This window comes from Xyrauchen texanus, chromosome 47 (genome assembly GCF_025860055.1).
Source record: "Xyrauchen texanus isolate HMW12.3.18 chromosome 47, RBS_HiC_50CHRs, whole genome shotgun sequence".
Taxonomy (NCBI): domain Eukaryota; kingdom Metazoa; phylum Chordata; class Actinopteri; order Cypriniformes; family Catostomidae; genus Xyrauchen; species Xyrauchen texanus.
In genome coordinates, this window is record NC_068322.1 from 7,073,769 (window position 1) to 7,096,812 (window position 23,044).

Sequence of the window (23,044 nt, forward strand, 5' to 3'; positions counted from 1 at the left end):
AGTTAAAAAGTACTTAAATATTTATCTTTTTTTTTCACACCAAAAGCGATCATATTGCTTTAGAAGACATTCATTTATCAGCTGGTGTCGTATTGATGATGTTTATGCTGACTGTCTGTTATTTTTGGACCTTCAAAAGAGTAATCGCCATTCACTTGCATTTTAAGGATTTACTGAGCGAAGACATTTTTATTTTTTTCTTCAAATGTGTTCTGGTGAAGAAAAAGACATACACACCTGGGAAATCATGAGGCTGAGTAAATAATGAGAGAATTTTCCTTTTTGGGTGAACTATCCCTTTAATAAAAAAATGTGTATTTCATGACAACGTAAAGCTCTTTATAGTTTATATACTTTACAGCTCAAAATACAGCTTTATTTTTGTATTCTTTAACAGAAGAATATAAGGCTAATATAAGTTTCACATTTCTGCTTTTTAAACCCTCCAAAAAAAGTCCCAATGTAAGTGCCTCACTAGAACCTCAATTTTTGCTTTTTTTAAAGAAAAGGAGGGATGAGTCAAAATAATCTTTTGGTAATGGACATTATGCTACAAATGCTGTTGATTGAGCTAAATTTGTATTGAACCTGGAATATTCGTTTTTATGTGTTGTGCGCATTCCTGTCTATGTTTTTGACATCAAAAGCAGAGAATAACCCAATGAGTTCAAGTCTTGTGTAAATGCTGTTTTGTTGTTGTCAGATTAAAAAAAAAAAAGCAGGTTTTTGGTTGCTATCTGAATATTTGTGTGCATGGAAACAAAGGTTGCGCTGTAAACGGGTATTAAAGAAATAGCACAATAGCAAATAATTCTAAATCGTACAATATCATCTTGCTGCTAATTTCGGTAATAAACTACAGTGTGGTGCTATTGGCAAAAATGATCAGGGTGACATTTTTTATTTTTACATTCTTTGTAAGCCCTCACTGATACTAACCTCGACATCAGTGGAACAATAATAGTGTTGTGTATAGCAGGGCTCACCAGCTGTGGGTTTGCAATGAATATGGCACTGGTCAAATGTGTCAAAGGGTGCAATAGCCTTTGAACATAATTAGACATTTGTTTATAGTGAACATAATGAATGAGCTGATAATTAGCCGATAATGACTTGTCAGCTCCTCCCCTCCCTCTGGATGTATGTATAGGGACATTCAACCTGTTCGTATCGGTTTCCTGGTCAGGCACAACACACCCTGCACAGCAGGCCAAGGGAGCAAGAGGGGTCAGTTTCCTTGAGTGTGTCCACACTCCTACTGTGTAACATTATTCCAAAGCAGTTGTTTGGTTTGACATCAAAGAGTGCTGAAACTGAGATGACGAGGGCCAAATTCTACCAGCAACCCTTTTGAAAGAGGGCACCTGCACCTTTTTGCCAATTTGGACACCGATCATCACACAATTTAAATTTCTAGCTGAATCTGATTTCCTGGCTCGTGAACACACTGCTGTGCCCCCACTTTTCATTTACAAAACGAGTGAAACTCTGAGCAGACGGATGCTGGCAGTTTCAAAGCTGTGGCTCTGATGGCTCTCACTGCTACAAAACTTGGCAGACTACTCAAGGCTTGTAGCTGATACCAACTCAAATTAATCTCTCTTCAGAGGGGCAAAGCATTTGAAGGAGATGACTGATTTCAGTTATCGGTCAGATGTTGAGTAATGGTAATAACTGGGATTATCTCCACTTTGTCATAATGTTAAAGGAGATTGCTGCAAGATCCTGATTAGCCTAGTTAAAGCATTCCCTTTTATCATATAGGCTAACGCTAAAGCTTTGGGCATCACATGAGGTCCAGTGACACTGGACCCACTGAAGCTCAGGGGACCTTGTGACGTGAATATACTCTGGCACAACTTGTGTGTGCCTATGTGGAACTTATCAGTCTGGATCAGGGTATTAAATTTGTTAATTCTTTCTTGACTTACAGTAAGGCTTTTTCAGTTATTGCATAAAAGACTAATCTAAATATATGCAGCATAACTAATAACCTGATTGTGAAAAAAGTTTTATGCTTTGCACTGCGTCCTGATTTTTTTTTTGCGCAAGAGCATGTTTGGTCTTAACGGCCCATTAGAGAGAACAACTGAGGGAAGGAGTCAGTTTATATTTTCAGTTGATGCTCTTTTAGGTCTTTTTAAATTTGTTTTGATTGTTTTGCAAACCTGTTTCTAAACTACAGTGATCTCGACTTGTGAGCTCATCGTTTTAATTACGGAGATCACAATACTGTGTTAAAACATAATTAAAGCACATAATCGTCATTATACTGGCAAGTAATTGATTTCAACGTCATTATGTGCTATTGAAGACCATTGTTATTAAATACCTCTTAGATATTTGACATTTATGTGTGTCTTTTCCAGTTTCGGCCGTGAGTCTTGCATTCTGCTGTGAATCCTCGAGGGACAGTTTTGGAGTTGAGGGCCCACTCGGTCTAGTGTGGTCTAGCATCCATTGTCATTAAGAAGTAGAACAGAAGCAACAAAGCAAGCTGGACGGAGGAGAGGTGAGGGAGGACGAGGGCGCTGCCTTCGTCCTGAGACACAGAATCTGCTCCAGCAACAATACTGACCCCACCCACACATCCACCTCAGACAGCCAGGACACCATGCGTCCCGGCACAGAACACAGATCAACCGGCCCCGCACAGAATGGGGTGAGTGCACCACCACACAGTAACATAGTTACTATGTGCTAGCTATAGACTGATGTTTGGCCGTTTTAAGATTATAGGCATCATCTGATAACAGATTAATAGTATCAGCAATCACAAAATTCACTAAAAGTTTTCAATTACAGAAAACTGTTTAGTAAATGTTCAAAAGGATAATAAACTGTTAATAAAATAAAAATGTTCTTCTGACAATTAATACAGTTCATTAGTCTAACTAAACATTTTAATGGTTTTGTAAATTGCATTAAAAATTCATCTAATAGGTGGTCACAGGTGTGCACATGTTCAGCTATTTCATTCATCCAGCTTTCTGTTTTATAAACTATAGGATGCCCTTTTTTATTGCAAAGGGCACAAAGTATATACAATTATTGGATCTAAAGTAGTTTATAGTGTCTGCTTATAAATAATTCTCACTCAATAAGGTAAGTGCACTCACTTGAAAATTCAATGGACTGTTAATAAAAGCTAATGAACTATTAATGAATGCTGAGTGCAATGACTGCCCACACTCTAATTCACATCTCAGTCCATTATAGCCCTAGAGCTAAACAGATCCATCATTTAATGTGTGGCGGAGATTTATTATATAGAATTACTGCAAAGTGATAATCTACCTTTTTGTGTTATTTGTTTCTTTGATCTATAATTACTTATAGCAGTCCAATATAGACCGATTCAGTTGAGATTCTTGTACTCTCAGTGGAGTCCGTTCTGGCTGGGAATTCTGCAGAGATGATCAGTAAGTTCTCACGGGGCTCTATTGAGCAGATGAGACGGGCTTAGATCAAGGCTTGCAGGAATATGCTCTGGACAAAAAGGAGCGGAGATAGGAATGTGAATTGTAAGGAGTTTATCAATTCTAGTTACTATTCTACTTAACGATTTCTTTGATAATCTTTTAGGGAAAAGAATATACAATGTGCCTTATTCAGGAAACGCCTGCAAAACAGTTTTTGTGTGGGACTCCCTTTAAATGAAATGGGAATATTTAGCCTAAGAAAAAAAATATTCTTGAAAGATTTATGCAAATTTGTTCTGCTCATGTTTCATAAATAAGGTCAATTGTCAATTTAAGTTTTCAACAGAACTGTAATAACAAATCAGAAATAAATTGTATCTTTCTATCTTTAACCCATACTGTTTGCAAAGGTGCATATATGCCATGAAAAGGTGTTTTCACACAGACTATTTAATCACTCTAAACAGTGACAATCACAGGTTCAAATGTTGATTGATATATTTGCAAAGTTGAAAGAAAAGCTTGGATGCATAATGCATGTTTTATTATAATGGTCCATCCACATTGTTCCAGTAACACATCTAAATGTCATGCCAGGTTAAATTATTTAAAAAAGAAATTTCTGTATTCAGTTGGGCTCGAGTTGATCTTTTCCTGTTAATTTAGTTTAGTGGTATTGCTTATTGAAATTGTTAGCTTTTATGTTTTTAGTTTTGAATATTTCCTAGCAACATTGCTGTCTGCGGAAGGGTAACACTGATATGCACATAGTTCTAACAGTTCCTCCTGTTACCTGGCTTTGACTTCTTTGAGCTTGCTTAAGCTGTTGCCAACAGTTATTTGCATGCGTCCACACACATGCACTCATTCAGTGGTTGTGTATTGTGTAACCTGACTCGAACAATGTTTATTTGAGTCATTGTGAGCCACGTGGCGGTTGGCTGCCAAAGCTGTGGCGTGGTCAGATGAGGTATGTGTAAAACTATCCCAGTCCGTTGGAAGGTTGCAGATGCCTTGCTGGCATTTCAGCTTAAGGTAGATCCAGGGCAACAAGGCTGGGCTGATGAAACTTTAAACAGCTCTCAAGTCACAGTAATGTACACTGCCTGTGGTGTTTATTTGCATTTTGTTTCTGGTAGACACAGTAGAGTTTGTGTGACTGGATACAGTGTTTGGGATTCTCTTTGCCCACTCCCTTTGTTTTCTCTCCAAAAACAAAAATCAATGAGATTTAAATTGAGGGAGGGATAAATTGGATCAAGTGTCCATTGATACACAGGCGTGTCATTGTACCTGAAAAATGAGATGGAAATCTTCTCCTGTGAGTGTGCCATAATTGACCAGGTTCACATAACCAGGTGTAGTGTTCACACCTTTGTGCAATGATGGTTCCTATAAAGGTTTAGCCCATGATAATTGTTTTTGGTATTTAAATGATTATGGCTAATTGCTCCCAAGGATAAACACTATAATCAATTGTTATTTTATAGGTTTTATGTTGGTATTAAGTTTATATTTTGTGGTGCTTGCCAAGCATCTAAGGAGAGCATAACGTCTCTTCTCCTTAATATCGAAGCATGCTCAGATGCTGGTTTCACTAGTGGAAGTGCACCTGTTCACTGAGTTTTGATCGCAGAATGAAAGCTAAACAAGCTTGCTTTCATGTTAAACAGGAATAAAATACATGTAGACCGATATATCAAGTTTAATGATCAATCTGGTCCGATAGTGGCTTTTTGGAACTATCGGTTATCGGCAAAAATATTTGCTGATAATTTTAATCTGGTGAATATAGGACATAAAAAGTATAACTAGGTAAATGCTGCAATGTAATGGAGCCAAATGTGTAATTTCCAAACAAGAGTACTGAAATATGTGTATTCCATTCTTGTGTATAGTTTAAAATCCTGCATTATGCATCAAATCTTAATTTTTTTCTGCTTATTGGGATTTTGGTTGCACAACAAAGTGCATCTGGGATTTTGTTCATTTTTTATTTTTATATCCTCTGTGCCTTTTTAACATTCTATAAATAAGTTTTTAAAACTATCGGCTGATTAATCGGTTATCAGCCTGTTCCACTTTAGTTAGTTAAATCGTGATCGGCAAAATCCATTATCGGTCTACCTCTAGAATAAGCTACCTATGCTGTGTTGTCTGGATGGACATTTCTTTCATCTAAATTATAAAATTTAGTCAAAGTACGTTATAGTACGTTGGAAAGTTGCATTGGAAAGATTGTACGGCAGGCTTCTGTTTTTCCATCCTGCCATCTCCAGATGGTACTGTTATATGTAGTCATGTTAATTGGAGTGGGTTGATTTGTTTGCCTTATGGTGTTTGCTTTACAAAGGTAACAGGGGTTCTCTCTAACCCCTAAGCTTTGGTGCTATGGCAACAAACTGGACATGAATCCCCACCAAATGGCCGATTGTTAACCAGGAACTACATAATCATTTTGATCTGATCATTAGATAAACAATTTTTTTTTTTTATAAATGGAAGGAAAGTAAAGTTGAACATCCATTACTTATCACTCTTATCTGGTGGATAATGTCATATGTAATCTCATATCAAAGTATGGAACATATGAAAGGATTACATCTTTTTGACATTCTGGAAACGCTGTCTCACCTTTTTCTTTCTAACCTGACACACGCCTGACTTAAGTTCTGAGAAAACCAGTGGGAGGAGTGTGTTAAAATGATCTCACTTAAAGTGATTGTTACCCCAAAAATAAAAATGATCACACCCTCATATTCATTGTTCCAAACCCATATGCTATTTTCACCTATGGTACACAAAAGGAAATTTTGGATACAATGTTAGCCTCAGTCATCATTCACTTTCCTTGTATGGAAAATATTAAGATACATGTTAAGGCACATTGCCCAACAGCTCCTTTTTGTTGTATGATTTTGGATCAACATGAGTGCGAGTGATTTTCATTTTGGGGTGAATTAGCCCTTTAAAGCCTGAATGTCTAGAAATCCCATGTGTTCAGGATTCCTTAAGCTTTTCCAAACGTGGAGTACCATTTGTTATGGCTGTTTTGGTTACCAAAGTAACCAGTGTGATTTGTAATTAGCTTGATCATTCCTGTATTTCTCTGGGACTCAGGAAGGGAGAGATTTTTGGATAAAGAAGGATATTAACTCCAGCTTCCTAGACCCTCAAGGGATTTGCGAATGTTGTGTGAAGGACTTTTTTTAGTGTTGTGTCTATACACACTAGAAAGATCGAGTGAGTGAGTCAATGTCACATGCGTGAAGCAGAACAGCAGCATTTAGGTTAGTCTGTATAAGGGTCAGTTCCTGATTAAGCAAGAAACTGTGGCTCCACTGTGCTCTACATGTGATGTTTATAGTGGAAAGTTGAGGACCATAGATAGGATCAGGGAGGGAAAAATTAAGTGAAAGTACGTCTTGCTTGATGTTTTTCTTTTATGATGTTTAAAGGTGCTCTCAGTAATTTATTTTCTCTATTAAAATAATTTTACTCAAAGAAATTGGTTGTAATTTTGAAACATTTGTATAAAATCATGACCACTCACATGAGACAAGGACTCGTATCTCATATCATTAACCATATAAAAGCTCATGGGGGTCATTAGAATGACATGACCAGCTGCTTTATCTCAGTAACCGTTCTTTTTATTGGACACTTTCACGCTTGCATTAAATTAATCATGGCTGATAATGAATTTCTACAATGGCAACTGTAAATGAAAACTCTTGATTTTAAATGATGCTGCATCCACACCACTAGGTGTCACTGGATGTCCAAGATGACCCGAGTAAAAAGTTACTCGGTGCACCTTTAATCTAACTGCTACTAAGGCATCTTCCACAACTATTCATTCTAGAGTATGACCGATAGTGGATTTTAATATATATAAACTAATATTAGAATTTTAAAGTCAGCTGATTTTTAAATGGATGTTGTTTCCTTAGTGCACAAGGGGGTGCAATAAATACATAAACCATTCAGCACTGTTATATTATTGCAGAGAACATTCCTTTCCTGGCTGTTAAAAGAGCATTTAATTTTCTACTTATGTGCATGAAATAAATACGTTTTTAGTCTGTCCATATGCTCAAATGTTAAGTCAAAAGTAAAGTGAGGGGGGAAACACTTCAATAGACAGTTCACATGGTGTTACACTTGCACTGATTCCTACTCCTCCAGCTTCATAATAACTGCAAAATACCACATTGTTTTTTTTCATTATGTAGAGTAGCAATATTCACAGATAGCAATGGTATTCGGCTGAACTTGGTGGTGAAGTGGCTCAGATTCTGACCCAGGCCAGGGGCTGTTCAAACAGACGGAACACAACAGTCTGGAACTGAATGTGAGGATCTTGATACACATTTCCAAGTTGAACATCTTTCCTGACAAAACATTTGAACGACTCATTTCTTAATCTGAGAAATACTTATAAGAGAGCAAAACGCAACAGCCAAAGACCTCCACCAACTGTAAGGGGCTTTTCACACCAAACACTTTTGCAACCATCCATTTGTTTTTCTGTGCAAACGCAAACTAGACAAACGTCTTTGTTTATTCTGTGTCTTGTGTAGGAGCACTGTTTTTTAGATGTGTCTAATTTAAAAGAACTTAAAAAGCATATTGAGACTTTCTTTACTTTCTGCTAAACTGTATTTGTTGCGCTGTATCTAGCCTTTTTAGCACAAGAATGTGATCGATCTGAAGTCATCGTATTACAGTCAGAATACCTGTTTTTTTTTCATTGAAATCAGATGCGTTTCTGATTTTGTTTATGTTTCTCTTGAGATTTTAATTTGCTTTCTCAAGTCACTAGCTTTAAATATGCAACTTAGCTGGCTAACAAATGCAAAAACATGACCAGCTGGATATAAAGTAATGCAAATAAATGGTAATAGGTGGTAACAATCATGACATTTAAACATTTGGGTAGGGCATGCCTGTATTTTTGTCACATTGTTCTAACCGCTTGAGGTTAGCTTTAATGTTAGCGCCCTCTCAGCCTTGTCGGCAAACATACTGCTGGGCTCTACTAATGCAGCATCTAGTCTACAAATTAATTACTTTATAATGATATGACAACGTGTACTTTAGTGTACTGTATACATTTTCGTTGTTGATGTTTTAAATCTGCATCTGTAGTGTTCTGCTCCATGCAGAGTGTAGTCTCACATGTCAAAACAAACACAAGGCATCAGTGAAGTGATAGTTATTATTTTGCCTCTAGAGGCTGCTTTCATACTAAATAATTATGGTGGACCATTCCCAGCTGCTCCAGCACCAGAAGCAATGGGGAAAAACTATTGGATTTTTGCTGATAACCGATAGTTCCAGAAATCTATTATCTGTACAGATTAATCAGCAATACCGATATATCGGTCAACCTCTAATTCATTCATTAGTTACCCAAGTGATTGGGTCACAATTAATACTATCAAGTAGGGCTGCAAGGTTAATATAAATAAAATGGGAATTGCGATATGACCTTGCACGATTATTAAACCGCATAAGGGCTGAGATTTAATTAAGCAAATAAATAGTCTGCTCGCTTCAAAGATTATTTGTGATGTGTTGACCTGTATGCATGATGTTAGTGCATTATTACAGTGTTTTCAGAATGGTTCTGTACTTCACAATTCCATCTTGTGCTCAGAGTTTGGTTTTGTTTGCTTTGCTGGGGTGTGCGGAGCTCACAAAATTTTAATGGTCATTGTCGATCAGAAAACTACCTTTGGTCAATCTTGATAATACCTTTGGTCAATCAGCAGGTCAAAAGGGAAAGAGGATAGAGATGGAAACGACAACATTTATATCTATAATAATTAAAAACTTTTTATATCGCTTCTGCATCAGTGCTCTGTTTGACAGACAGGCTGCTTATGTGTGTGTGCTCCTAAATTGTCAAATACACTTCAAAGTTATGCCAAAATGCCCATCTTTTGAGAGTTTTTAATGTAAACACACTCTGTTATGTCAAGGAAATTTAAAGAGTAGGCATGTTCAAGAGTAGTCGAATATTCGTTCTGCAATTACTCGAATAGTAAAAATACTATTCGAATTTCGCAAAGTTTTGCTTTGCTGGCCATATAGACAGTGAGATGCATGTTAAATCCTGAACACAAACTAAAACTGGCTGTTATAACAGAATGCACTGGGTGGCGCTGTTGAGTTGTGGACACAAGTTGATCACATTTGATTGGTAAACCGTTCAGATGGACACCAGAAAAGAGGGTTATTGTGAGAATGTGGCTTACTGTGAGAAAGCTGGGTTTCTGTTTAAATGTACTGGATAAGCGGTGAAATCTTTATACGTGCAACTCAGAAAGCAGCATCCCTGTTGAAACGTAATCCCTGTGACTCTTCTGTAAACAACAAACATGGCATCCGAGAAAGACTATGCTAGCTGAGGTAAGGGACATTCCATCAGTTAAACTGGATATTTACATTTAATGTGGATATGCTTGTTTTTCTCAACAAAACATGACATGAGATACAATATAAACATAACTATTATATGCCGAGTGTTTACACTTGTCCTGTACATTAACTGCGTCAGTCTATTTCATTAGCGGTTTCTTTTTCTTTGCTTTGCGTGAGCTTAAATGCGTGCTTTCTACTGTATTTCTTTTTTTTTTTCACGCATTGCTTGTTTAAATAATACAAAAAGAAAAACACAGAACATGATATAAGCTTGTTTTGATCATAATTAGAAGCTTGATTTGTTTTATTTATGTTGACGTAAACTTTGACAAATATTTTACGTCTCTTTCTATTTAATTACCTTCAATTAAATAATGAAATACATTTTTTTGTTTTGTTTTTAAGACCATAAATATTCGAATACCAAATTATTGATGAATGCCCATCCTAAATGTACAGTGGGACAAAAAAAGTTATTATGAAAATGATTATGAAAAAGTAGAGCTTTTTCCATAAATGTAAGCACCCCTGTTTTAACCCCAGATTCACTTTAATTTCACATTGCGTATTTAAAAATATGTTTTGGCACTACATGTTAATATAAAAATAATACACCCCATGTTGCAGGGAGGAGCTGTTGTTAATTCAGCTACACAGAAACTCTTCATGTAGTTGTATGCTAAAATAATAAAATCTTGATGGTTTAGAACTTGTTTGTTTAACTGTACCGAATAGCAATTCCTTGTATATTACAAATACTTTATTTATGGATGATGATAAATGATTATTATTATTATTATTATTATTAATCTAATATTATAATATTACAATAACATAATATTCAAGTTGACTGGGTTCCAAAAAATAATGATGATGAATAGTGGGCTAAGACCGTATCATAAAGGCAAAAACAGGTACAGGTACAATTTGAATATGATTTTTTTATTTGTGGAAAAGGTCTGAGTTTGGTTCTTTTTAAGAGGACTGAAGTGTGGACCCTCAAAGAGTAGCACAAGTCTTTTTATTGGTAGTAGAACATGGCCAAAGTATTACCAAATGATGTGTAGTTTTGCGGTAGCTAGAAATGGTTATTAACAGTCACATTGGAAACTGAGGGCCAAACCTGTTTAACTGGATTGCAAACTGCTTTCATTTAACCAAGGACAAATATGTTATTTTGCAGGAACAGATTAGTGAAGTACTTTTCAGCTTTAAACAATCTGCGGTCCAGACTGTAAGTTGAGCAATGCTGTTGAGTCGATCGAATGTAAACATGTGGCAATGGACTCCGGCAACCCACACTGTTACGCAATTGAATGTCCTAGGGTGCACATACAATCTTATTGGCAGAGGATGGCAGATTTTCTCTGTAGAAGACCAGAAGTGCTTAAACATGTGGATCATTACTGACCTTCAAACCCTTGACCTGTGACATGTTGGTAATGCTGAGACATGTGGAATTACATGATAAGGAATTGTCTTTCAGTAGGAAGGAGATTTGCACTAATAAAATTCCATCCGTGTAGGCCATACGACTATCACTTGTTAGCTTATCAGATGAAAGACATGCAAGACAACAAAGGACTAAAGCACTGTGGTGAAAAGTGGGGGTGATTAGAAGAATTTTGCAAGTAATAAAACCGTAAGCTGTTAAAATGAACGAGCACACAATGTTGTCAAATGTCACCTGTTATAAGATCTCGGTGTTCTTCTGGTTTTGAGATATTAGAGCACAGGTAGGTGTGAGGCTGTTTTTTTTTTTTTTTGTTCTTTTGAGTTTGACTGTGACACATGGCCCTCCCGCAGTGAACATGCCATTCTAGAGGCCAGCAACATGATGTTCCCAGCATTCAAGGAATTGAAATGTGCAGGGCTGTATCCCCACCAAACTCGTGATACTCTGCCAAACTTCTGTTGCTGTTTTTTGTTACTGAACACATGCTTCTCTCAAAATGTCTCATAGGGTCTTTCAAAGTCATGGGGTACGTTATTTATGTTCTCCATGATGAGGTGCCAGTGTACTTGGCTTAAATGTTTTGACAGACTTAACACAACATTAGCCTTATTTATAGGTGACGTTTAAGCAGTGTTGCAGAGGTGTCTACCATCACACCACATTATTGCTTGCATTTAATGAGGTCATATAATGATGGAACATACTTTCAGATAAACCTTCATGCCATGTCCTAACCAGACCCCATAAATCTCCCCTCTGTTAATCTCCATGTTTTTCTGTGCCAGGTTTAACTCCTTGGAGTTTTATTCAGCAAACACTTGAGTAGATCTGAAAAAACATATATACAGTAGGTTTTTAATCACTATTTACCTTTTAATTGCATTTTTGTCATGAAAATTGCCATTGAAGCTGGCATGGCATTAAACAACAAACAAACAAAACACTTTTTTGTTTTTTCTATGCAGCTGCAACTTGCGACAAAGCATTTTGCTTGGTTATTTTCATTACGGTTCAATCCCACCCACATTGAAATCACATTGGTCCAAAATCTTGCTGTGTATATAAAACATCAAATATAATCAGATCGTCTGTGGTTTTGTTGCTTCATGCATTATTTTGCTTTCATTGAAGAGAAAAAATTACCTGACGCACGAAATGTGTCACAGCTTGTTAGGACACTATCATAATGGCTCTATAAAGTAGCGGTTTGATGTTAATAATCCATAAAGCTCTCGTTTAGATCATTTTGTAGTGTTTTTGAAGACAAGGCCTACGCCATATGAGACTGGCTCAGCCCTTCTCTGTAAAGTACTCTCATATTATCCAGTTGATCTGTCTCTAATCTGACATCCAGACGTGGGCTGGAATACAATATGACCTGCCGTTGGCTAACTAATCTCAGACAAGACCTCAGAGCCCTGCAGACCTCCTGCCAAGACCCTGTGTGTTTAATTGGACAGAAAATACGTTTTGCATTTACTCCTTTCAAAGTCAGTCAATCTAGTTCCCTTAATGAAACAAGGCTGCAAAATGCTCTGTGTAAAATAAATCCTCATTCATTTTTTTTTCTTTTGCTATTAGAAGCTACCTGAAATTTTTGTTCTCTCTGCTTTATATTTGACATCTAGTTTAAAGTTTTACTCCAAATGCAGGTGTTGGTACATCCTTAACTATAAGTGGTGTTTTATTTTGACCATATGCGTTCTCTCCTTCTGATCAGTGAAGGAAAAACATGACAGAAACAAATCTCCTAAAGATGCTGGCAGTGTTGTTTGGTGTTTTCTCTTCAGAGCAGGTGGATGGGGGTATTACATCTGAGTCACGCTAAAGCCAGCAAAATCAGACCGTCTGTAGCTGTTAAGCTTGGACGAACATGCTGAAGAGTACAGGAACATTGGAATACAATGTTGCATTGGAGCATCTGTCAACTTTGTGGAAGACCCATCTGAATGTTTTGTGGCTTAACCAGTTTTTTCTGTTTTACATTTCCCCTCTTCATAACACCAACCCCAGCTTTATTATCATTTATTCAAATATATATTTTGCCACATTATGAACAGATTATTCATAACAAATATATAAGAGTTGCATCTGTGCAAAAGTAGAAGAATTCATGGAATAAATGGTTAAATACAAGACATTAAACAGGAAAACTAATTCATTTAGAGAACCATTTACTTTTTATGATTGGATGGCACATTCAAAAACATTGTAAAATAGCCGATGTATGCACACTTGTGATTGCATTGTTGAATTGTATATGAATGTGTGAAAAGAACGTTCCACCTCCTCCCCACTAATAACCACGCAAAGCTGGTGCATTTGTTCTATCCTATCGCCCAGCCCTATCTGGGATGGTGTTTGCCTCATTGAAAGCTCTTTTGTTGTGGCTGCATTTCTCATGATGACAAATGTATCTGCTGTGAAGATGTGCAATGTACTTCATTATGCAGAACTAGCAGATATTGAGAGACTGCTTGTATGACTGTGTTCACACATGCCTTTCAAAGGTGTGCGTGTTTGCAGGCTTGTTCGAGATTGTTTTCTAAGGGTGTGTGTGTATAATTCACTTGCATGTGTAATTTGCACACACACGCACACACTTGTGTACATTTACACATGTACAAGGGTAATATATTATTCAGAGCTGTGGATGGCACCCGTGAATTATCTTCTATGACTTCAAGCATTTTAGTTAGAAACTGTGGCAGACGAGAGCGTTTAATATGCTCAACAATTACAGAGACCCGAACACACTCTTACAAAATGCTGTCTTGCTCGCAGGCATGGGAAGTAGGTTATTCATGCATTATAGATTCGGTTCTGGTCCTGCTCTGCTCTACTTGCAGACGACAAGAGAGACTCACTGTAAGCTGGTCAGCCTTTTAACCGTGACCTCTGCTCGATAAACACCTCTAGGTGGGTCTAGATTTACTTGGCCCAGCAGTGTCCCAAATTTTTATTGGTAGATGGAACACATGTCAGGTGAAAATATATCTTGGACATTTATTGTTAATTTCACTGTGTTTGTATATGTCTGGTTCATCACACACATTAAATATAGTAGGTCAGTGATGTAGTGAGTAGCCTTTGACCCTGTAGGTTAGACATATCAGTGACTTAAACGCTCAGTTTACATTTTTATTATTATTAGTTATGACAATTAATGTAAATATAATTGAGCAAATAGGGATTATAAATTCATAAATATGATTTAAATATGAAGGTTTTGCATGTGCAGAAATAAATGACATATACACAATCACTTGTAATTCAAAATACCTGTTGTGATTATATTTGCAAAGTAAATAATGATTTCTGACTTCTACATTGATAACTATTCAGATACTGAAGGTAGTAGCACATGTGTAAGTCAAAAAATTTATATTTCTCACTTTGCACTAATGATTTTAAATTAAATGCATCACATCTGGTCCGGCGGTTGCATATGATAGTTGCACAAAGTAAATATTTCAATTAGAGGTTGACTGATAGTGGATGTTGCCTGATACCAACAAGTAAGGTGGTTGAAAGGGTCAATAACCGATTATTTGGCTGATATTTATTAAATTAATTTCTAGAATGTTAAAAAATATTTATTAGCCTTTCCTTACTATGATTAGCACAGACATTGAAGCTACAAGAGTCCAAAATGAATAAAACCCCAGAATTACACTGGGGGCCAAAAGTTTGGAATAATGTACAGATTTTGCTGTTTCAGAAGGAAATTGGTACTTTAATTCACCAAATTTGCATTCAACTGATCACAAAGTATAGTCAGGACATTACTGATATAAAAAACAGCACCATCACTATTTGAAAAAAGTAATTTTTGATCAAATCTAGACAGCATTTCCCACAGCCATCACTCCAACAACTTATCCTTGAGTAATCATGATAAATTGCTAATTTGGTTCTTGAAAATCACTTGCCATTATATCAAACACAGCTGAAAGCTATTTGGGTCATTAAATTAAGCTTAACATTGTCTTTGTGTTTGTTTTTGAGTTGCAACAGTGTGCAATAGACTGGCATGTCTTAAGGTCAAAATTAGATAAAACAAAATGGCTAAAAAGCTGAAGATTACATACAAACTGTGTACACTACAGTCTTCAAAGACAAAGGACAACTGGCTCTAACAAGGACAGAAAGAGATGTGAAAGTCCAGATGTACAACTAAACAAGAGGATAAGAACATCAGAGTCTCTAGTTTGAGAAATAAACACCTCGCATGTCAAATTCTACCCGCTCAACACCAGTTTCATGTACAACAGGTAAAGAGAAGACTCAGGGATGCAGGCATTATGGGAAGAATTGCAAAGAAAAAGCCACTTTTGAAACAGAAAAAGAAAAGGTTTGAGAGGACAAAGAAACACAGACATTGGACTACAGATAATTGGATAAGAGTGTTATGGATCTTAACCCCATTGAGATTTTGTGGGATCAGCTAGACGGTAAGTTGGGTGGGTGCCTGACAAAACAGACACATCTATGTCAAGTGCCGCAGGAAGCGTGAGGTGAAATGTCACCTGAGTATCTATGCCAAGAATCTGCAAAGCTGTCATTGCAGCACGTGGAGATTATTTGATGAGAACTCTTTGAAGTAGTTTTTAAAATTGTAGAAGTAACTTCATGTCCTGACTATATATTGTGATCAGATGAATGACACTTTGGTTTATTGAAAAGGTTTGGCTCCAGTGTAGATTGTTTAACCAAAACAAGCAAATCCCTGTGAGGAATCAGTGATTTGCTTTTATTTCATCTCTGGAGGCTACTGTTATCTTACATTGGGTTGTATAATTGGTAACACCTTGGTTAATCATTTTATGTATGCTGATGATTTGGCCATTTTCTCTCCTAGCAGTGCTGGTTTTCAGCAGTTACTGAATATCTGCTCTGAGTATGGGGTGAAATTTGATGTGCTGTATAATGCCAAAAAGAGTGCTCTGATAATATGTAGGACAAAAGTGGATAAAGATCTTTGTTTTCCAGACTTTTATCTGTCAGGACAAGTGATGACTGTTTGTAATAAAATTAAATACCTGGGTCATTATATTACAGATCAGTTATCTGATGATGAGGATTTATACAGGCAGCGTCGCATATTATATGCCCAAGCTAACATGCTGGTAAGAAAATTCCACAGGTGCACGGATGACGTCAAAATTGGCCTGTTCAAAGCATATTGCACTCCTTTGTATACTGCTCCTTTGTGGTCTAAGTTTAAAAAGGCTAGTATGCAGAAGCTTAAGTTGCTTATAATGACTGTATGAGGACACTGCTCAACAAACCCAGGTGCTCTAGTGCAAGTGACCTGTTTTGTAATGCAGGGGTCTGCACTTTTCAGGCATTACTGAGGAGACTCGCCTACAAATTCATTTGTCGCCTGAATAACTCCCAGAACAGCATTGTGATGCTGCTAGTAAATGCTAGGTTTAGTGCCATACGATACCAATCATCACTATGGAAAGGCTGGTATAAGTGTCTTTATAGAAATGCCGTATTTTAGTTTTTTTTTTTTTTTTTCCTCTCCTTTTATCTTTGTATCTTTTTTATCTTTTTGTATATGTTTTTGATTTATGTATTGTTGCATGTTATGTCTGTGCCTTCTGAATGGACCAAGAGTCTGTAAAATAAAGGTTGATTGATTGATTGATTACAGAACCAAGCCATTTTAATTGTAGAGTCCTCCAGTGCCGGCCACAGAGGATCAAAAATCAAATATTGACAATTATAGGCATAGATTTTTGCAGCCTATTTACAAAGTGAAAACAGTAGTTTAGATGTAGCCACTGTTGAATCATCTACCTCTGTCATCTGTGTGTGGATAGCAACACTGTAAAAATGCCACTGGATGTTCTGCAGTTGGACCCTGCTGGTTGTTCATTGTAAGTGATGCTGATGCTCCACTGCAGGGCCTTCAAGGTCATTTGTGATTGTCTCAGTCATACCTTATTCTGTTGAAGATTCCCTCCAGCTGTGTGTCTGTGTTTCAGCAGGAGAACAGAGGAGGGGGCAATTCACAAAGCAACCAGGGAATTAGAACCACGCTAATACCACGTCAGCACTGATTACAGAGAGTCTGATTGTCCCTCTAGCCAAGTGTGATCTGCTTAAGAGAGGCTTCATAACCTTGTCCTTGAAACACCTTACACTTTCACCCTCTGTGACCCTGGGGATCTTGTGTTCTAATATTACTCTATCTGCCTTTTATCCAATAGTTTGGGGCACCTTCTTTTGCCCCTGATTTGTGGCAAAGCCAACTTACTATATATTCAGTCTAGTCTGTCCTGGGAAAGCCTGTGTGTGTGTTTTATAGTACTTCTATTTGAGCAGAGCAGTTCCTGAGTTCTTAAAGGGATAATTCACCCAAAATACTCATCCTTTGTTGTTCAAAGCCCATAACACTTGACTCGCCGTCTTCATTGGAACACAAATTAGATAATTTCATTGTATGGAAAAGATGCAATGAAAGTGAATGGTGACTGAGACTAACATTCTGCTAAACATCTCCATTGAATTTCCATGGAGGAATTTTTTTTTTCTGTGAACTGTCCCTTTAACACTGCTGTTCTTTACCTGATACGGTTTATAGTTTGTGTTACTGATGTTTGCACATATACCCTTTTGTGTTCAACATCATATGTTTGATAGATGAGCGTATATTTAAGCCTCTCGGGGCCTATCTTTATGCCCCCTGTGCACACTGCACTGATTGTTATTACAAGCACATGCTGTGCAGAGAGAGAGAAATTGGTGAGAGTCAGCAGGGCTTTGCCTCCAACACACAAACTGCTGGGAACATGCCATAAGCAAGGTCATACCAATCAATGCAGTTTTAATTAAATTGAGTGTATATGTTTGTAGAGGGAGAGAGTCCTTAAAAGACCTTTTATATGGGTTCTGAGTGAGTGAGCAAGTCCAGGTTGACTGCATGTGTTTTCATATGTAATGGGTATTGGTCAGGATGGTTGAATAGTGAGGGCAGTGAGGTCGACTATTGTGTTTATCTAGACTTTTGTTAATTTTTCATTCTTTTGTTTTCTTCCAGTTTTAAGATTTGTATGCTGTAATGCATTAAAGGGGATTTATTTAAAGATGAGTTTTAGTGTGCTGACAGTCTAAAGGCCAAAATATTTGGTGGATATCCACGTTGCTGATTGCTCCGAGCACAGTACGTGTGATGCAAATGTCATTTACAACAAAGTCTGCTCGGACTGTACGCGTGCAGCCCAGAGTTTCTCAACACGTGGACATTTCTGGTCTGTGCATATCGTCGGCACAAGCATCTGCAGTTGACCGTGCTAAAAAGTATCACAAAGTATTTGTAGTGTGCATGCGTCAGACATGTTCATATTTAATCGCAGTCAAATGAGTATGAGGCAACGTGGTTGATCAGGTGCAATCCGAAGCACAGAAAATCAGTGTATACCTACAGCCTTAACAGTTATAGCCATGTTTTGCTATAGATTTTTAAACAAGCATTGCACTGTTTTTTGTTTTTGTTTTTTTATTCTCCAGTGTCGAGTGTTGTATTTTTATAAATGTTTTTTTAAACACTGAAGTAAATTCTGAAAATGTTTATTTTCATGAAACAGGCCAAGACAATGTTCTGGTTATATTTAACCCCAAATCAATGCAGAAAAAGATATGAAATTATATTTTGCATAAAGACAATGTTAGATTTTCTGTATTGTGGCACTGAATCACTGAAAATGAAAGGCTGTGACAAGTTAGCACAGCTATAATGTGTAAATACAATTTAAATAATATTTTTCACAGTGCAGTAAAGAGCATCACAATGACCATCCTTTGATTTGCGGTAATGAAAGGTAAAATGTGTGTAACTGTCGTGAAAATCATGTTACAATTAAAAAAAAATAATTCAATTACAAAATATAATTTCTTGTTTTACTTGATTTTTTTTAATAAAAATAGTACCAGGATGTTTTCTTGACAGGTTTCGTGAGAATCAACCCCCTGGCATGAAACAAGGTTGATATTCACTCACTGTGAAATATGACCGTTTTTATTTGTGTTTTCAGTGCCTTACTGTGAGGAGGGCAGTACATGAAGACAGAGAGGAAACAACAGACAGAGAAGAGGAGGAGGAGGAGGAGGAAGAAGAAGAGCAGGAGAAGAAGAAGAGGGGCTCTGATGAAGGCCTTCTGCTGCAGGCGCACCACGCCATGGAGAGGGTGGAGGAGTTTGTGCACAAGGTCAAATCATCCCTCACGCACCAACACGACACAACCTTTAATTTCATAGCTTAGACCCATCTCATACTCCATAAACACCGATGCATTTAGGGCCATAGAGCAAGATTAAACAAACAATCTCAGATACTTATAATGGGTAGTTCCCCCATAAATGTATTCTCTGTTATTATTTACTCACCCTCATGTTGTATAAATTTCTTTCTTCTGTGGAACATTAAAGAAATGTTCAAGGTTCAATACAAGTTAAGCTCAATCAACAGCATTTGTGGCATAATGTTGATTACCACAATTTATTTTGACTTGTTCTTGCTTTCCTTTAAAAAAAAGCAAAAATCGAGGTTACATCGAGGCACTTACAATGGAAGTGAATTAGGGCCAATTTTTGAACATTCACATTTTTCAAAAGTATAGAAACAAGACATAAACAATATGCATGTTTGTAAAGGTATTACAAACCTTTTCTGTATAGTTCTAGCCAATTTTATATCTTCGTTACCATGACAATGTATCAACAAAACCTAAAACGACTGTAAAAATGTCAATTTAAGCTAAAATAATACATGTTTTAACAGAATTAATGCAAGTGCTTTTATAAAATAAGTTTCACGTTTCTGTTTAAACCCTCCAAAAAATGGCCACATTCACTTCCATTGTAAGGGCCTCACTGTAACCTCGATTTTTGCAACAAGTCTAAATTAACTTGTATTGAACCCGGAACATTTCTTTAAAGTTCCACAGAAGAATGTCATACAAGTGAGTAAATAATGACAAAGTTTATTTTTTTGATGAACTATACCTTTAAAGTGACAACAGCGCACCTGAGCTAAGTGCTCATTGCTGCCTTTGCATGAACATTCCCTGCCAAACCAGACACCCATCTCCTGGCTAGAGCAATCTCAGACTCTTATTGAGAGAATGCTAGATACAGAGGAAAAAGAGCTGAAAGACTACTTCTTGGTAACATGTGATTTTCCCCATAAACAGCTCAAATTTTGTTGGCTTTTTGAAGGCCTTCTACTTATGGCTCTTTGTTCCTCCCCGGGGAGAAGCAAAGCTCTCAGTTTTGAATAGCAAACACAGTACAAGATCCAATCAGTGCCATTCAATATCAGCACTCAGGTACAGGAGACTTGAGAGCAACACTTCTAGGAAAGCTCAGTTTGAAAACACATCTTGACAGATGACATAAAGGCATCGAGCCAACCAATCAATCAACCTGACCTAGTTTCATTGTTTTTGTGTAATGTATGTAAAAGTATGTTCTGAATGTAAAGTGAGAGTAGCACACACTATAGAGGCAAATATGGCATTTCATAATTTAGGTTTAGTTCTCATAGTCCTGGCCTGTAGTTTTTCCTTTTTCTTTTTTTAAATTCCCCTTTTCTTCCAATTTGGAATGCCCAATTCCCACTACTTGGTAGGTTCTCGTGGTGGAGGACAGGTCTCTGTTGCCTCCGCTTCTGAGACAGTCAGTCCGTGCATCTTATCACACGGCTCGTTGTGCATGCCACCACGGAGACTAACGACACGTGGAGGCTCATGCTACTCTCTATGATCCAAGCACAACTTACCACGTGCCCCATTGAGAGCGAGAACCACTAATCGCGACTACAAGGATGTTTCCCCATGTGACTCTACCCTCCCTAGCAACTGGCCAATTTGGTTGCTTAGGAGACCTGGCTGGAGTCACTCAGCACACCCTGGCTACGAACTCGCGACTCCAGAGGTGGTAGTCAGCATCACTATTCGCTGATATACCCAGGCTCCTCTGGCCTGTAGGTTTTATATGCGTTACTTTTTTACATGTAATCTTGTGGCCACGCCTGTAAATGGCATGATTGCACGGGTTGGGTTTTCACTGGCCTGATTTGGCAGAAAGCGGTTTATAAACTGAACCAGTTCTCTGTTTCTCAGCAGTGTGACCACAGCTGGTATAGAGTAACTGGGAAAGCTAGTTTTTTAAATAGTGCAGAAGAAAAAAAAATTCACATGCGGTTGTTTCTTTCACATTTCATAAAGGAAAACATTCTGCACCTTCAAAGCTCATGAGGCTAAATGATTTGGTTTCACCTAATAAAGGTCACATGCACTTATGGGAATTAGTGGGAAATTAGCTTTATTTTCTGACTGTTTAACGTAACATTAAGTCTTCCATGAGAGTAGCCCAATGTTGTCACGTCCACTTAAGTGACTTTGGGCATGTCACTTACAGCTATAATTTATAAATATGGGCAGTCGTGGGTTGTGAGGTTATTTCCAGAATAGTTTCAACAGAATTGCCAAACATTTCAGTAACATTTCTTAAAAATTTACTTAGAATTTACTAGAAGTTACTTGAGGCAAAATAGTCACTCTGAAACAGAAGTTCCAGTCGTCTGAGTATGTAAGCAAAATCTCTTTTCCACCATTGGGCCGAAATTATTTTGTGCACAATGTGCAACAGTTCCAGTAGCATTTCCACTTAAGCACGGTTCGATAACAAACCGTTTCCGGTCTGGATTTCTCAGCACGGTTAGGTTACTGTGGGACTACTCACTTAACTGTGCCAAAGTACAGTGGATCAACAAAGAACTGCATGGTTCTGCAACAAGAACAGTTAGGCCAGATGGTAGAAAACTGCTTCTACTCTATGCAATAAGAAAATTCAGACTAGAATGCTTGGTCAACACATTGCAAGTATGCTGTACTGCAGTACATTAAATACTTTACATGCATTCTATTTTACAGTTGATGTAAAAAACGTCAGTAATCAAGGAGGCGATAATGTTACCAGCAAATATTAATATGTATTAAGTGTATACAGTTTAACTAACTTGCTCAGCCAGATTTTCTTCAAACTTCCTATTCCATGACGAGTTGACCTGAAAGAGAAAACTGACCTTAGGAGGCAGTTTATAGCAGTCCTTGCTGAAATGCTGTACTTGCATTGCGTTAGGAATTGTGCTCTGACTAACGTCAGATTGCCACAGCATTTGTGATTAAACTTGTGTAGCTAAAAGGGTTTGTGTTTATATACTTACATGGATTATTTTCTGGGGAGAATATGGAATTTTTGCTTGTGCCTCAACTCAGAGAGACTGTAATGACTGTAATGCTTTTCTCTTGCTCGCTCAAACACACCTTGTAATTACTTTCTGAAGTTAAATGAGAGGGCTTTCTCATGTCAACCAGTAATGTAGGCCTGGGTCTCAGCATAATGGCATGTCAAAGAGTGACCAGATATTTCATCTTTGTTGGTGAGATCAGTGATGCTAATTTCTGTTTTTGAAGCTAAATTATTTTGTCTCCTAGATGTGGGAGGGCAGATGGCGTGTAATTCCTCACGACGTCCTTCCTGATTGGCTGAAGGATAATGACTTCCTGTTGCACGGGCACCGGCCGCCTATGCCCTCATTCAGAGCGTGCTTCAAGAGTATCTTCAGAATCCATACAGAAACAGGCAACATTTGGACCCATCTTCTGGGTATAGCAAACACACTTGTACACATACTCTCAAAAGTGGAAATAACATGCATCTA

The 23,044-nt window shown here is 37.4% G+C and overlaps 1 protein-coding gene across 1 annotated transcript in view; it reads left to right on the top strand.

The window, feature by feature from the left end:
- LOC127639166 (adiponectin receptor protein 2-like) overlaps positions 1-23,044 on the top strand; it is a 37,559-nt gene that overhangs the window by 9,167 nt on the left and 5,348 nt on the right. The window contains exons 2-4 of the mRNA XM_052121046.1: positions 2,370-2,662; positions 19,353-19,526; positions 22,818-22,989. Of these exons, the coding sequence (XP_051977006.1) occupies positions 2,615-2,662; positions 19,353-19,526; positions 22,818-22,989 (394 nt within the window). The 5' untranslated portion in view covers positions 2,370-2,614. The remainder of the gene's footprint in view (positions 1-2,369; positions 2,663-19,352; positions 19,527-22,817; positions 22,990-23,044) is intronic.